At 43.8% G+C, this 17,001-nt stretch overlaps 1 protein-coding gene across 2 annotated transcripts in view; it reads right to left on the minus strand.

Annotated features, from left to right (window-relative positions):
• GK (glycerol kinase) overlaps positions 1-17,001 on the minus strand; it is a 132,939-nt gene that overhangs the window by 50,523 nt on the left and 65,415 nt on the right. For both annotated transcript variants that reach the window (XM_058185927.1, XM_058185928.1), the window contains 6 exons: positions 6,620-6,662; positions 5,935-6,015; positions 4,466-4,544; positions 3,767-3,863; positions 1,534-1,618; positions 1,107-1,227 (listed from right to left, as the gene is read on the minus strand). In XM_058185927.1, coding sequence (XP_058041910.1) covers positions 1,107-1,227; positions 1,534-1,618; positions 3,767-3,863; positions 4,466-4,544; positions 5,935-6,015; positions 6,620-6,662 — 506 coding nt within the window. The remainder of the gene's footprint in view (positions 1-1,106; positions 1,228-1,533; positions 1,619-3,766; positions 3,864-4,465; positions 4,545-5,934; positions 6,016-6,619; positions 6,663-17,001) is intronic.

The following is a 17,001-nucleotide window of genomic DNA, read 5'->3' on the forward strand; positions in this document are numbered from 1 at the left end:
TTGATGAACGTATCTTTTCTTTTACGTACACTGAGAGCATATGCACCAAGACAAATTCCTTGTGTGTCCAATCACACTTGGCCAATAAAATTCTATTCTATTCTATTCTATTCTATTCTATTCTACCTCCGTTATCTTACATTAGCTCACTCTCACTCCCCCCGTTATGGTCAGCTTTCGGTCTTCCTTTCTATTTCACCTGATTCCTCTCTTAGCAATTACTTTCACTTAGTCATGGCTCGTCTCTTTAAGTCACCACTCGTTTCCTGCTGGAGCTCTCTTGTATTTTGCCAAATACTCTGTTTTTAGTCACTTTGACTAAACTGCTATGCATCTGGGAGTCTCTTGCCAGTAAAAATGGACACAATCTGCTGATTAAGTTTTCTCTTCCAATTCTATTGTGTGCTGTCACGGCCTCAGGTCAGCCATGTCAGAATGAGATGACAGACATATTTGTGTTGGGTTAAAGAGGGTTTCCCTCATTCCAGTGGGCGGTTGCACACCACTCACTGACCCCCGGGTTTCGTGTAGCTCTCCAAGCCTTCCACATGCCTTTGAGGGGTCCTCAAGCATGAAATAAACAGAGTCAAAGAACAGAGCTCATTCTTTTCCCTCTGTGTCACCCTGACAGCATCACCAGAAGTCCATTGCAGCATTTTTAAAGGAAGGTGCTAGCAGAGAATTGTCTTTCCATGCCCACACTCTTAGTGACAGGAAGAGCAATATAAATCTTCCTTAAATAAACAAAACAAGGTGATGTTTTAATTTTTTTTATCCAAATAGAAATTATGAAATAATTATTCCTAAAAGAGGGTTCCTTTTATATGTAGTTACTGAATAAATATTTAACTAAATAACAATTACTCAAAATAAAGCAAGAAGACTAAATTGGCAAAAAGAAAACAAAAAATATGAACTGCAGTTTTCTTAGATTCTTTACAAAGAAGAATCTAAAAAGTCTACACTGGCAAGGTTGAAAATCTTGGTATATATGTAATTCCAGAAATATATTTTAATGTAAATAAATTGAAATAATTTTCTGAAAAGTCATAGTGGGCCTTATACATAGCAATCCAAAATAAAATGCAAGGAGACTTTTATCTTACCTACTGGAATACAAAGAATATCAGCTTGGAGTTGCATAAGGATCTTGTTGTTGGTCATTCCTCCATCAACTTGTAACTGACTAAGCGGTATCCCACAGTCTTTATTCATTGCATCCAATATCTAAAACAAACAATTTCTATTAATTTTTCCAATAAAAATGGAAATATTTTGTAAATTACATAGCAAAAAATAATTAGTTGAAATATTTGGCTTTGTGGCATTAAAAAAAATAAGTAAGAGCAAACAAAACATAAAGTAGGAGAAAAATTTAGTTGAAAGTTTTATTTTAGATTTTGAACAAATTTATCATAAGGTGAAATTAGCTACAATTTAAACACATTTAGACATGGCTGCCTATAGAAATAAAAACTACAGTAACTTAAAAAAACTAACTCAAAAATCCTAATAATACAGTATAATCTATACCTCCCGTGTTTGAAAGCAGACGGCTTCTAGTGCAGCAAAGGCAATATGGTTTTTATTTGTAAACTGAGTAAGGCCACAGATAATTCTACAAAAGAAGACAAACAATACTATAATTAGGAATAAAAGTAGTGTTAAAATAAAATATACTGTCTCACTGTGATCATGCAAGTACCTGCCTAGTATATTGTATATTGGCAATATCTATAGCAGAGGTGTGTCGAAGATGACATATGTGTAGCCATTTTTTATTTTCTATTCTTTTCTTAGTTTTTAGTTTGCTAGTAAAGGCATTCAGACTCGCCACTCTAACTGTTGAAAGGGGGTAACAGAGATAAATGTTATGTCTAGATGGCATTCTTTCCTGTAGGCACAGAGAAGATGCCTGCAGCTGGAGGAAGGTGGAGTTTGGAGACAATGGCCTGATGGCCTGAGAATTGATTGGAGACTGTGACTCGGGGGAAAGCTTGACAGGGTGTCAAACTCGTGTCGTCACAGCAGCATCAAATGACGTATTGGGACTTTTTCCCCCTTCACTAAAGCGGGCGTGGCCAGCGCATGACGCATCTGGCCCAGGGGGCCGTGAGTTTGACAGCCCTGATCTATAGAATCCAAATAAGGATCAATAGTATGGCATTACATATGCCTAAGGATGGAGCTAAACCAAGCACACCAATGGAATGAGATGTTAAAATTGGATATAACCCGTCCCCCAGGTTTGGGCATTTAATTCTTGTTCATAACTGCTGCTGCTTCTGAGATAATTTGTACTGTGGCCTTGCCAAGGAAAGACAATTCTTTTGGGGAAAGAATCAGGGGTGAAATCTAAAAATTTTCCCTACCGGTTCTGTGGGCATGGCTTAATTGGTGGGCGTGGCTTGGTGGTCAGATGACTGGGTGGGCGTGGCCAATAACAATAAATAATAAAAATAATAAATAAGGTATACAAAACAATAAGAGGTACCAAAAACCAACTTTCACACTTTACACACACACACACAATACAACACAACTGACTCACACACAATGTAAAAATAGCTGCACTTCACCCAAAATGGCCCCTGCAACAAGCAGGAACCTCACTCTTTCACACTTTACACACACAACTCTCACACACACATACACACACACACACAATGCCACATACAGCTTTGTGAGATTTTGTCTGTTTGTGTAGTTAAAGTGAAACACTACAGAAACACACCAAATCTCAGAAAGCTGCACAAATATTTTATTTTATTATTTATTATTATTTTTATTTATTTTTTTAGAACAGGGGTCTCCAACCTTAGTAACTTAGTTTGTGGACTTCAACTCCCAGAGTTCCTCATTCAGCAAAGCAGGAAGTCAAAGCAAGCTTTTTTTTTTCTTCAGTAGCTGAAGAAAGCATGGCGTTTGCCAGCCCGAAAGGAGCAGTAATTATAGGTAAGTGACGAGGTGGAATTGGCTGGGCATGGGTGGGGGCTCTTGTAAGTGAGTTTAAAAGCCTGTGAGGATCAGGAAACTCCTCTGGGATCGTTTTAAACCTCGGGTTTTTTTCTTTTTTCTTTTTCCCTTCGGCTGAAGAGGGTTTTTTTAAAAAAAACTTTTAAAGGGTTTTGATGATCTCTGCTCAGTCCTGCGATCATCAGAGGGTTTTTTTTTTACTTTTAAAGGCATGTTTCGGCTGAAGAAAAACTTTTAAAAGTAAAAAAAACCAACCCTCTGCTGATGGTGCAGCTCAGCAGAGGCAGGGGGGGGGGCGGGGCCAGAGATTTTCATAGTCAGGTTAGCACCCTTAATTCAAAAAAAAATAAAAATTCACTTTTTAACATTATTTTTGCCCTACTGTTTGTATTGTTTTGATAGATTTGCATTTGAACAATATATTGTAATCTGTAGTTTGGAACAAAGGTCAGCAGATGCATTCAAGAAAATAACTGCCATAAGGAGTTTTGCCATTCCTCAAATAAATGTGGACAAGAAGGTATTTTCGGAAATAAAAATGCCTTTGAAGCATCTTTATTTATGTCAGTTATGTCAGTTAAATAAATATTTTTTAAAGGAAAACTGGGCACAGGGCTGGGGAATATCAAATGAAGTGAATATAGATGTCAGCAATGATACTTTCCTTTGGCATAAAGCAGAATATACACTCAATCTTTCATAAGGATCTTCTTGTTGGTCATTCATAAGCACTGTTTTATTAGCAGAATACCAGAAAAATACTATTTAACATCAATCAGATAATATTTACCCTCTTGCACTGGGTTCCCAATATGGTGCGTATAATCCTGAAAATGCAGGAACAAAGTAGCAGCCATAAGATGTGCCTACTTCAGCAGCAAGTTTCTCTAAGATCAATACAAAATAGAAAACTTATCTTGGCAAAGAAATAGTCATTTGAAAGCTAAGAATTGCAAAACAAAATATAAGTAATTTCTAGAATAAATAAGACAGTTGAGTGCATTAATCTATATAACAAACACAGAGCCAGGAAGCAGAAGTATAAATTTTATATATGCTATAATCTTCAAATTGGTACTTTTTGGATATGCTGAACTACAATATATCTCCCAGAGATCATTTATATCCATAAATAAAAGCTTATAGTATGATTTGAATAGAAATAAATCCTACTGAGCTTTCTTTCTTTTTTTTTTGGAAAATGGGGTAGAATTGCAGTTTTAATTAATTATAATATTTGAAACTCTGTATGATTATTATTCCTACTCCTACTAGCAATATTCACCATTTAAATATTTCACTATTACATTTTCAGAAAAAATACAGAGTCCCTAAGCCTAAAAATTAGGTATCTAGGGTTAAAAGTGGCATAGACCTTGAGTACCCAAATAAAATTCTTATCTAAGTGAACATGTTTAAATGAAACACAGAACCCCTCTGAGTCCTTGTATTCTTACAGATTTAGAATAAATTAGAAAGTTATACTCACCTACTTCTTCTGAAGATTTTGCAATACCAAGATTGTCCCTCAACCAACGAACAACAGCTCCTGCAATAGCAACAGAGCCCTAAAACAAAAAGGCAGAGTAAAAATGTTTCATTTATTACTTCATGATTGTTCTTACTATATAGCATCCAAATATGTATAAAAATTGATGCATGCCTATTTATTTATTTTATTAAATGTATATGCTGCCCATGTCCTAGTCCAGGGGTCGGCAATCTTAAAACATTCAAAGAGCCACTTGGACCCATTTCCTACAGGAAAAAACCACACACACACACTGGGAGCCACAAAACCTGGGTGGGCGTGGCCAGCTCAATGTCACTCACTCCCACCCAGTCACATGACCACCTAGCCACGCCTACCCAGCCACAAAGCTATGTCTCTCTCCCCCCTCTCCCTATCTACCCTCTCCTCTCCCTCTGTGTCTGTCCCCCTCTCTTTCCCTCTCTCACCCCCTCTCTGTGTATCACTCTGTATGTGTCTCTCTATGTCTCTCTCTCCCTGTGTGTGTGTGTGTGTGTGTGTGTGTCTCCCCCCTCCCTTCGGGCGACCGTCCTCTTCCTCCCCTCCCTGGCTGAGCTGAGAGAATTCGCACGCGCAGGGAGATTCCAGCCTGAAGTAGCACGAAGCGAAGGCTGCCTTAGTGCACATGTGGCATGAAGGCAGGTACAGGGCAGCTTCGCTCCTGCACTCTCCGGCGACCTCCTTCCCCCTCCTCCTCTCAGGACGCCTGGGCCAGCTGTGGCTGAGCCAGGAGCATGCGTACGCATGGGGAGACCCTCCTTAAGCGAGGACCAAAGCTCAGAAAAGGTACCCATGGAGTGGGCAGTGGCTCACTTAAGGAGGGTCTCTCTGTGTATGCGCACACTCCCAGCTCACCCACAGCCAGCCAAGGGATTACGAGAGGAGGAGGGGGGGGAGAGAAGTTGCCCTGTATCTACACATTTGTGCATAAGGCAGCCTTCGCTTCCTGCCGCTTTGAGCTGGAGTCCAAAAAAGAAATAAGAGGGGCGGGGTGAACCAGTGATGGGACAGGGAACCACAGAAGGGGGCCCAAAGAGCCACTTGTGGCTCCAGAGCTGCAGATTGCCAACCCCTGTCCTAGTCATATATTTTTTTGCAGTTCTTACAACTATTTTTAAAGCAGTCTTAAATACCTTTTAATTCACAATTAAAATTTCATGGAAACAATGGAAAGTCAGTCTAGTTCATATCCCTGTTTGACTTGCACACATGAAATGATCCTGAAATTACATGAAAGATTTGTACCCCTTCAAATACTGTATCTTCTCACTTAGTCCATATTTACTTTAGAGTCACATAAAATGATGCTGACATCAAAGATACTATAGCAACGTGAGTTATAGTGTTTACCTATAAATAAGTAGTGGCTGCTTGGCACCCAATGAAACTGAAATACCAAAATGCCTGCAATGAACAATTTGACTTACTTCTAAAGCATAACATACAGCCTTGTCTCTGCCCAACTTGTAAGCCACAGTGGTTAAGAGGCCATGCTCCGAGAGTGCAGGCTGAGAAAAACAGAAAAAGAAAATATTACTTATTACTTATTCTTGCTTTATAGGAAGAGTCACTGTATAATAGTCATATACAATTTTAAAACTGAAGTGGAAAGTTTAAAGTATTAATTACTTACCAATAAATATTTCATGGGGGAATTATGATAGCTAAATACATTTTTGACATCTTAATAAACAATAATTTTTCTGGTTATATTAATTACTTATCTCGAAATATAATTGGCTATTTCATCTGTTAAAGATAGCTATTGCCAAAATACTAAAATAATTATTTTTCAGTTGTCTTAAACACTGGCTAATGTATTAGATTTCTAATATGGGTATCACTTTAATGGTTTCATACTAATCCATTTCTCAAAAATATTATGAAGCTAAGCCTGAACCAGGAGTCCTATTGCAATATGATTCCAACTTACCTTTTGTGAGATGAATGGCTACATAAATTTGAAATAATTTAAAAATTATATAGAAGACATTAAAGACAAAGGAAACATACCTGAACTATGTTTTTTTTTTAAAATATACAATTAAGTCTATTGTGCACTAAGGTCTATTTATTTGAAAAACAGCAAATTGCTTCACTCATAGCACCAACCTTATGGCCTGTATTGCAGAGTAAGAAGCAGCCTGTTCCATACCTACAGTGGGGAAAAAAACAACAACAAGTTACTAAAGTACATCTGAAAAACAGAATGTAATTCTTCAGCTAAATTGCTGAAGAAGAACCTGCAGCAGATACATATAAAAAAAACTTGGAATAAAAAAATCACTCTAAAGCTATTCATGAATAGCAACAATCTAAATGTCCACATTTCCTATTCCTATACTCCCTATACAGGAGGGATTGTGCACAATTATTAGGCAAGTGAGTATTTTGACCATATCATTTTTATGCATTTTTATGTGGCCTAAGGAGATCAAAACCCTATATCAAGGTGTGCATAATTATCAGGCAGGTTTTTTTCCTCAAGCAAAATGGAGATTTAACAGATAAAAAAGAGATTTAACTGAACTCTGAAAAGTCAAAAAGTATAAAAAGTCTTTTAAAGGGATGTAGCACTCTTAAAATTGCTAAGATATTGGGGCATGATCACAGAACCATCAAACATTTTGTTGCAAATAGTCAACAGGGTCGCAAAAAATGTGTTGAGCAAAAAAAGATGCATATTAACTGGCAAAGTTTTGAGAAGAATCAAATATGAGACTACCAAGAACTCATTATCCTCCAGTGCTATCACATTCTAAAACTGCAACCTACCCGGAGTGCCCAGAAGTACAAGGTGTTCAGTGCTCAGAGACATGGCCAAAGTAAGGAAGATCACCACTGAACAAGACACATAACTTGAAATGGCAAGACTGGACCAACAGTGTAGTTTTAGTTGTTAAAAGACAGATGTCCAAATTTTACATGCCCAATAAATGGATCAGCATTTTTATTCCTATGGATATTTTATTAAAAATCCAAAATTTTGTTCCCCTGAAATTAACCCAACAGACAGGAAAAAAAAATAGCTTTATCACATATCTAAGAAGTACTGGATTGTTTTAAGTCAGCTAAAATTGTATTGAATTTCCTTTCTGTAATAAGTCTATAATATAATATTTTATATTAATCTTACGTATTCTTTGCTTGGCCATCCTTGAAGCACTTTTGTCCTACTAATGCAGCAGACTGATCTTTATTTTTATTTTATTATTTTATTAATTGAAATAAAAATAAGTCAAAAAAAGATTTTATTGGCAGCTATCTATGCACCGAATATCAAACAAGGGGAATTTTATGATAATGTACATAAAAAATTAATAAAATTGGAGAGCGAAAATCTGTGTCTATTGGGAGATTTTAATGCGGTCATAGATTCAAAACAAGATTCTCTTTTGGGGGGGAAAAATAAGAAAAAGAGGAAGATACTACCAGCTACTTTTTTTGACATCATGCAAGAGTTGAATATAAATAACATCTGGATAGAACGAAATCCACATAACAAACAGTATGCTTTTTATTCTAACCACATGTCCAGGATAAATATGATTTGGATGGATTCGGAATTAAGCAAAAATATAGAGGAGATAGAAATAGCATCTAATTCATGGGAAGATTGATTGATATCAAAGTGGAAACCAAAAACAAGGAGAAGATGGACAATGAATCAAAGGGTGATAAAAGAGAAAAGTATACACAATAGATGGAAAAAGAACTTCTTTTGAAGGAAAACTCAAATGAAGATACGACTTTGCAGAATCTTTGGGACACAACTAAGGCCTATATTAGAGGTCTAACAATAGCGTATGGGGTGAGTAGAAACAAAGAAAAAAGGAAACAGAAATTAGAATTACAAGAGAAATTGGAAGAATTAGAGTGTAAGATGCAAGATTCCCTAGATATGAAAATTAGAGAGGAAAAAGATTTGGTCAAACATAAAATAAATTTGCTTGCCCAGGAAGAAATGGCCCAAAAGCTGAAAGCAGCGAAACAGGTACATTTTGAACATGCCAATAAGCCAGAAAGATGGCTGGTGTATAAATTAAAAAAGGACAAAGAAAAAAGATTAATAACACATCTGCAGGACGAAGAGGGGAATATCCACCATTGAATGGACGAAAAAAAGAGAATAGCCCAAAATTATTTTGGAAAACTATATAGTCAGGAGAAAATAGAAGGGGAAGAAATAAAGAACTATTTAAGGGATAGAAATCTCTTGATAATAACAGAAGACATGAATGAGATGTTAAATAACAAAATTACGATGATGGAGATGAAGGTGGCTATTCAGAAGCAAAAAATATAGAGGAGATAGAAATAGCATCTAATTCATGGGAAGATTGATTGATATCAAAGTGGAAACCAAAAACAAGGAGAAGATGGACAATGAATCAAAGGGTGATAAAAGTGAAAAAGTATACACAATAGATGGAAAAAGAACTTCTTTTTGAAGGAAAACTCAAATGAAGATACGACTTTGCAGAATCTTTGGGACACAACTAAGGCCTATATTAGAGGTCTAACAATAGCGTATGGGGTGAGTAGAAACAAAGAAAAAAGGAAACAGAAATTAGAATTACAAGAGAAATTGGAAGAATTAGAGTGTAAGATGCAAGATTCCCTAGATATGAAAATTAGAGAGGAAAAAGATTTGGTCAAACATAAAATAAATTTGCTTGCCCAGGAAGAAATGGCCCAAAAGCTGAAAGCAGCGAAACAGGTACATTTTGAACATGCCAATAAGCCAGAAAGATGGCTGGTGTATAAATTAAAAAAGGACAAAGAAAAAAGATTAATAACACATCTGCAGGACGAAGAGGGGAATATCCACCATTGAATGGACGAAAAAAAGAGAATAGCCCAAAATTATTTTGGAAAACTATATAGTCAGGAGAAAATAGAAGGGGAAGAAATAAAGAACTATTTAAGGGATAGAAATCTCTTGATAATAACAGAAGACATGAATGAGATGTTAAATAACAAAATTACGATGATGGAGATGAAGGTGGCTATTCAGAAGCAAAAAAATAACAAAACTCCAGGACCTGATGATATCCCCTCTGAGTTCTACAAGGAGATACAGGGACCTGTAGAAATGTTACTTTTGAACATATACAATGAAGCTTTAGGGCAATCCAAACTACAAAGACATGGATGGAGATGCTAATATCACTCATCCCAAAAGATCCCACAAATACACAGCAAATCAAGAACTATAGGCCAATCTCGCTACTTAATGTGAACTATAAAATACTCATAACTATAATTGCTGAAAGAACAAAAAAATATTAAATGAAATTATTGATTCGGACCAGAATGGATTTTTGCCAAACAGACATATAAGAAACAATACAAGAACGATTATGAATTCATTAGAATACAATGAGGCTCACCCAGATAAGCAGCTGGCATTAATGTTTGTGGGTGCTCAAAAAGCATTTGATAATCTAAACTGGAATTTTCTTATTAATCAATTGGAAATTATGAATTTTGGAGAGAGATTTAAAAACATGATTAGAGCAATTTATTCAAAACAATTGGCTACAATAATAAAAAATGGGGAAACAATGGAGAGGATAAGTATAATTAAGGGAGTAACACAGGGATGTCCTTTGTCACCCCCTTATATATACTATCATTGGAAATATTATTAATATAAATTAGACAAAACCAAATGATAAAAGGGTTGAAAATTAAACAGGAAGAATATAAAGTTCAAGCTTTCGCAGACAATCTGGTTTTTTTTATAGAAGATCCTTTGGAGATGGGAACCATCTTGATTCATGAACTGGAAGAATTTTGTAAAGTGGCTGGATTTAAAATAAACAAGGAAAAAACTAAGATACTGACAGAAAATTGTACCAAAAGGCAAGATAAGGAATTGGAAGAGAAATTGGAGATTCAAATTGTTAAAAAGGTAAAATATCTGGGAATTTGGCTAACAGCGAAATGTTCTACACCAGGGGTGTCCAAACTACGGCCTGCGGGCCAACTGCGGCCCGCGGGTCAGTTTTTATTGGCCCGCAGCAAATTCTCGGTGGACAGTGGGGTGCGGCCCCCGTCCTGGCCCCCAAGGAAGCCGCCGCTCGCCCGGTTGCAGATGCGGGGAGGCTCCGCTGAGGCTACCCCTGCCCACCCGGGGCTGCGGGCCGGCCATTCAGCCACTGGGCTGTAGGCGCCAGGGCGCCACGGCTCCAGCCCGCCCACCAGACAGAGGAGGAGGCGGGCGGGCGGCAGAGCTTCCGGCGCTGCTCCAGGCGCCCCCGGCTCGCGGCGCCGCACAGGTAGGCTCTCCGGGTGGGTGGGCAGAGCAGGGCTGGACGGGCAGGGGAGCGGAGCGGAGGAGGATGGGAGGGTTGAGCTGCTGAGTGGGCCCCGCTGCCGGGCTGCCGAGGTCAGCGGGAGCAGGGCGCTTCTGCTCCCGGAGAACCTCTGGGTGGGGCATACCAGGCATTCCCACCAACTGAGCTGCATCGCTGGGGAGGGAGGCGGTGGCTGGAGAGGACAACCCGCCGCCGCCCGGTTGCAGATGCGGGAGGCTCCGCTGAGGCTACCCCTGCCCACCCGGGGCTGCGGGCCGCCATTCAGCCACTGGGCTGTAGGCGCCAGGGCGCCACGGCTCCAGCCCGCCCACCAGACAGAGGAGGAGGCGGGCGGGCGGCAGAGCTTCGGCGCTGCTCCAGGCGCCTCGGCTCGCGGCGCCGCACAGGTAGGCTCTCCGGGCGGGTCGGCAGAGCAGGGCTGGACGGGCGGGGAGCGGAGCGGAGGAGGATGGGAGGTTGAGCTGCTGAGTGGGCCCGCTGCCGGGCTGCCGAGGTCAGCGGGAGCAGGGCGCTTCTGCTCCCGGAGAACCTCTGGGTGGGGCATACCAGGCATTCCCACCAACTGAGCTGCATCGCTGGGGAGGAGGCGGTGGCTGGAGAGGACAACCCGCCGCGCCCCCACCCAGAGGTTCTCCGGGGCAAGCGTCCCGTTCCGCGGGATCTCGGCAGCCCGGCAGCGGGCCCACTCAGCAGCTCAACCTCCCATCCTCCTCCGCTCCGCTCCCCGCCCGTCCAGCCCTGCTCTGCCGACCCGCTGGAGAGTTTACCTGCGGGCGCCCGAGCCGAGGCGCCGAGCAGCGCCGAAGCTCTGCCGCCGCCCGCCTCCTCCTCTGTCTGGTGGGCGGCGGCGGGTTGTCCTCTCCAGCCACCGCCTCCCCTCCCCAGCGATGCAGCTCAGTTGGTGGGAATGCCTGGTAAGGCGCAGCTCAGTTGGGGCCTTGTCCGGGAAGCTGAGTGACCAAGGAGGCTCTGGGAGAGAGCCGAAGAGACCTACCCACCCACCCCGCCCCAGCTGGGAAGATGGCAACGCCGCCGCTCGCCCGGTTGCAGATGCGGGAGGCTCCGCTGGCGACCCCGCCCACCCGGGGCTGCGGGCGGCCATTCCGCCACTGGGCTGTAGGCGCCAGGGCGCCACGGCTCCAGCCCGCCCACCAGACAGAGGAGGAGGCGGGCGGCAGAGCTTCGGCGCTGCTCCGGGCGCCCTCGGCTCACGGCGCGCGCAGGTAGGCTCTCCGGGCGGGTCGGCAGAGCAGGGCTGGACGGGCGGGGAGCGGAGCGGAGGAGGATGGGAGGTGAGCTGCTGAGTGGGCCCGCTGCCGGGCTGCCGAGGTCAGCGGGAGCAGGGCGCTTCTGCTCCCGGAGAACCTCTGGGTGGGGGCGGCGGCGGGTTGTCCCTCTCCAGCCACCGCCTCCCCTCCCCAGCGATGCAGCTCAGTTGGTGGGAATCCTCGGCGCCTGGTGAGGCGCAGCTCAGTTGGGGCCTTGTCCGGGAAGCTGAGTGACCAAGGAGGCTCTGGGAGAGAGCCGAAGAGACCCACCCACCCACCCCAGCGGTGTTGCCACAGCTGGGAAGATGGCAACATCCTGGGATGCCGGGATGCCCAAGGGGATGAAGCCCTTCCTCAAAGAGTCTTTTGGGCCCAAGGCAGCTTGGCGGCTGGTGGCCCCTGTGCCCCATGGGGCATTGCCAGGTCGTTCCTCCAATGGGCCAAAGCCTCCTGGCTGACCCACAAGGCCCTCGGAGGGAGAACAGCCGGCCTTCCTAGCACAGCGCTGCCTCTTCCCAAAAGGGAAGTTTGTTTGTTTGTTTGCCTTTGAAGGTGTCTCTCACCCGCTTGGCTTGTTTCTGTTTCATTTTGTCTGCCTCTGAGAAGGACTGGCTGGCTGCAAAACTCTTGTGGCTTGAGGCTATTGTGCGCACTCTGTACATGGGCCCCAGCTGCCCCTCCGAGCAGCTTCAAAGCCCTTTGGGGGCTCTGCTCCCAAACCTGTGCCCAAACCGAGGGACCCTTGGGGGCTTCTTTGCATGCTGCAGGATCTCCCAGTGTGACAGTTTTGCACCCTGCAGACTGATAGAAAGCAGCTGGGACTCCCCTGGCGGAAAAGAAGAAGACCGGCATCGAGAAACAGGTGAGGGCGGCGAGGGGCCGAACAGCGTTGGTGGGGGGAAGTGTGCAGAATGTCTCCAGACAAAACTATATCGCACTTTTGACCAGTCCTCACACTTATGACCGGTCATCATTTATGCCTGTTGCAGCATTTTGTGCATAGGGACTACTCAGAGGGCTGAAAAAGTTATTTTTGACCTGTCCTCACACTTTTGACTGGTCCTCACACCTACAACTATCTTTACATTTTGCACCCTATCTTGTAACCGTGGTGAAGAGAAGCAGTTGTGAAATGAGTGATATGGTTGTTAAAAATGCTGCAATGGGCATAAATGTGAGGATGGTCATAAGTGTGAGGACTGGTCAAAAATTACTTTTTTTAGCCCTCTGAGTAGTTTCTATGCCCATAGCCACATCCACTCAGTCACATGAGCAGTTAGCCACACCCACCAGTCACATGACCACCAAGCCACACCCCAAAATAAGCCACGCCCATTCCCCCCCCCTCCGTGGCCCGGGCCTTTGCTTATTTTTCTGTATTTGGCCCTCACTCAAAAAAGTTTGGACACCCCTGTTCTACACTAAAAGAGAATAATTATGATAAGTTGGTACAACAAATACAAAAGATTTAGACCAGGGGTCTTCAACCTTGGTCCCTTTAAGACTTGTGGACTTCGATGACTTCCGGCTGGCTCTGCTGCATCGAAGACAGTCCCATGGATTGTCTGCCTCGGGATCTTGTTTAGAACCATTTGGACAGCGCAAATCAGCTGTCCGATGGTTTGAATTCCTTCCCCTCGGGAGGAGAGCAGCCAGGCGTGGGTAGAGATCCCTTAGAACCCCAGGAATAAAGCCTGAGGCTCGAAAGGTGACAGCTCCCCAGAAGCTTGACAAGCTCCGGACCCGAAGCGCTTCTGCTTAAGCAGAACAAGATGCCGCATCCACCTCTGTGCTTAATATTTGTTTCAAGATGATTCCAATGCAGACGGAGCGAAAACAGGAGTTCTGGCAACTGTAACTGCAAGTATCAAATTGTAATTTTGTTTCTACAAAGTTTTCTTCAGTATCAACGTAAGAAGAATAAAGATGGCGCTTTCACTGTAACAGGGCATGAAAGTGAAAGTTAACTGCTCGTTAAAGCTGTCATCGCTCTCAGGGTTTCTGCGCTGCTGGTGTTGTGTCCTCCCTTGCCTCCGTCCGAATTATGGCTTAATTAGCCAGCACTATCAGCTCTGGCAGCAGAATAGCCAGCATCTGCCAAGAGCCTCCATTATCTTCCACGACGCTGGTGAGTCACTCAGAAACAAACTTCAGCTCTTAATCAGTGGATTTGCCTGTTACAAAGAGACACAGCAGCTCTCGCTGTCTTTTATATCCTGTGGGGTGTGGCTCCATGACTCAGCACTTCCTGGGCCTGCCCCACCCTTATTTCTGTGGTTCCCTCCTCCACCTGGCCTGCTTCTGGCTTCTGGAGCTGAGCCAGGGAAGTCGGTGCTCCTGAGGTAAGTCCTGACGGCCCTTCCCCCTCACTGTCCAAGTCACTTTCTGGCAGCAGGCCCAGCTCAGGGGGCGCAGACACAACAGCTGGATTTATACTGACCTGGAACTTTAAAATTGCAAAGACATGCTAAATCCACCTACCGTGTGGTTAACTTTGGAATATATAAGTATCTTTAAAGAGATGGCTTCTAAGCAGTTAAAGCCTGGAGTTACTAAAAGTGGAGGAGGCTCTCCAGCTCATACACCTACCCCACAAGTAATAAATGTGGAAGCTCTACAGGAATCTCGCAAAGAATTTTTAAAAGATTCTGTAAGTCAAGCTTTTAAATTGCAAACTGCTGTTATAGAAGAAAAATTTAAAGAAATATCAGAGGAGATGATAATTCGTAATAAAGAAATAAGAGAAGACACAGTATCAGCATTCCAAGGTATGATAAATAAAATAACCCAGTTGGATGAAAGGGTGGAAGAAATTAATCAATCCAATTTACATTTGGAAAATAAAATGGAAGAGGTTCAAAATAAGGCGAAGAGGGCAGATGAAGAAGTGACTGTGTTACAATACAAGTTAATGGAATTTGCCCTGGGATCGAAAGAAGATAAACAACAGAATTTGGAAGAAATTTTTTCAGTGTTTTGCCACAATTGATTGGGGTGCAACCAGCAGAGATTTTATATCAAATTGACAAAATTTACCGTGTTAATTCGAGAGTTGCTAGACATAGGCAATTACCAAGAGACATTGTGATTTACTTTACAAACAGGAGGGTTAGGAACGAGATCCTACAAGCAGTTTACAAAGAAAAAATTCAAATAGCAGGACAAGAGTTACTAGTTCTATAAGAAATTCCTCCTAAAATGTTAAGAAACAGAAAAGAGTTTGCTTTCCTGGTGAATGAGCTTAGAAACCGACAGCTGCAATATAGATGGGAGGTTCCAACCGGAATATCATTGATTTATGCAGGAGTAAGATATTGCCTTAATACAGTCTGGAAGGCAAGAGATTTTTACACTAATGTTTTAAAGGCAGGAAGTCCACTGTCCCCAGATGCCAGGAGGAGAAGAGAAACAGAGATGGGAAAAAAGCCTAAGACTGAAGGACAGCAGTTACAATCACAAGTTGAAGTTGTAATTACCGAAGATTTACTGCAATCACTGGTTGTCTCTCAAATTACAGAATTAGAAAAAAAACAGGAGATGCAAAAGAGCAAAGATTGACCAGAGCAGCTACTAAATGTAAGGAACAAGAAAAAAAATGCAACAATCTCAAATAAAATCTCAAGAAACTACTAAAACAGAAGCTGTGGGAGGGGCTAGACTGAAGAGGAAGGATGATGAAGATTTTCAGTTGATGCTCCAAAAGCTTCAAGGTTGAACAGGAGGGCGAGAGGATCGACCCCTGCGGCACCCCACAAGTGAGGCGCCTCGGGGCCGACCTCTGCCCCGTCAACACCGACTGCGACGGTCGGAGAGATAGGAGGAGAACCACCGATAAACGGTGCCTCCCACTCCCAATCCCTCCAACCGGCGCAGCAGGATACCATGGTCGATGGTATCGAAAGCCGCTGAGAGGTCTACTAGGACCAGGGCATAGGAGCACCCCCTATCCCTGGCCTCCAGAGATCATCCACCAACGCGACCAAAGCCGTCTCCGTGCTGTAACCGGGCGAAAACCGGACTGGAACGGGTCTAGATAGACAGTTTCATCCAGGTGCAAGGAAATTGATATGCCACCATACTCTCTACAACCTTCGCCGGAAGGTTGAGACCGACGATAATTACCTAAAACTGCCGGGTCCAGGGAGGGCTTCTTAAGGAGGGCCTCACCACCGCCTCTTTCAAGGCAGGCGGGAAGACACCCTCCACCAAAGAAGCGGTCGTAATCGCCTGGAGCCAGCCTCGTGTCACCTCTCGAGTGGCCAGCACCAGCCAAGAGGGGCACGGGTCCAGTAAACACGTGGTGGCATTCAACCTACCCAACAACCTGTCCATGTCCTCGGGAGCCACAGGGTCAAACTCATCCCAAACAATGTCACCAAGACCGCCCTCGAGCATCTCACCCGCATCACCGCAATCTTGGTCCAGACCATCCCGAAGCTGAACGATTTTATCGTATAGATAACCGTTAAACTCCTCAGCACGTCCCTGCAACGGGTCGTCCCGCTCCCCCTGGTGTAGGAGGGAGCGAGTCACCCGAAACAGGGCGGCTGGGCGGTTATCTGCCGATGCAATGAGGAGGCGTAGCTCGCCTCGCTTCCCTCAATGCCACTAGGTAAGTCCTAGTATAGGACTTCACTAGTGTCCGATCAGCTTCCGAACGGCTAGACCTCCAGGAACTCTCTAGGCGTCTTCTCCGGCGTTTCATCCCTCTCAGCTCCTCGGAGAACCAAGGAGCCGGTTGGGACCTGCGCCGGGTCAGAGGCCGCAAAGGCACGACACGGTCTAAGGCCCCCGCCGCGGCCCGTTCCCAGGCCGCAACAAGTTCCTCAGCCGAGCCGTGAGCCAGACCCTCAGGAAATGGCCCAAGCTCCGTCCGGAACCCATCCGGGTCCATTAGGCGCCT

This window comes from Ahaetulla prasina, chromosome 5 (genome assembly GCF_028640845.1).
Source record: "Ahaetulla prasina isolate Xishuangbanna chromosome 5, ASM2864084v1, whole genome shotgun sequence".
Taxonomy (NCBI): domain Eukaryota; kingdom Metazoa; phylum Chordata; class Lepidosauria; order Squamata; family Colubridae; genus Ahaetulla; species Ahaetulla prasina.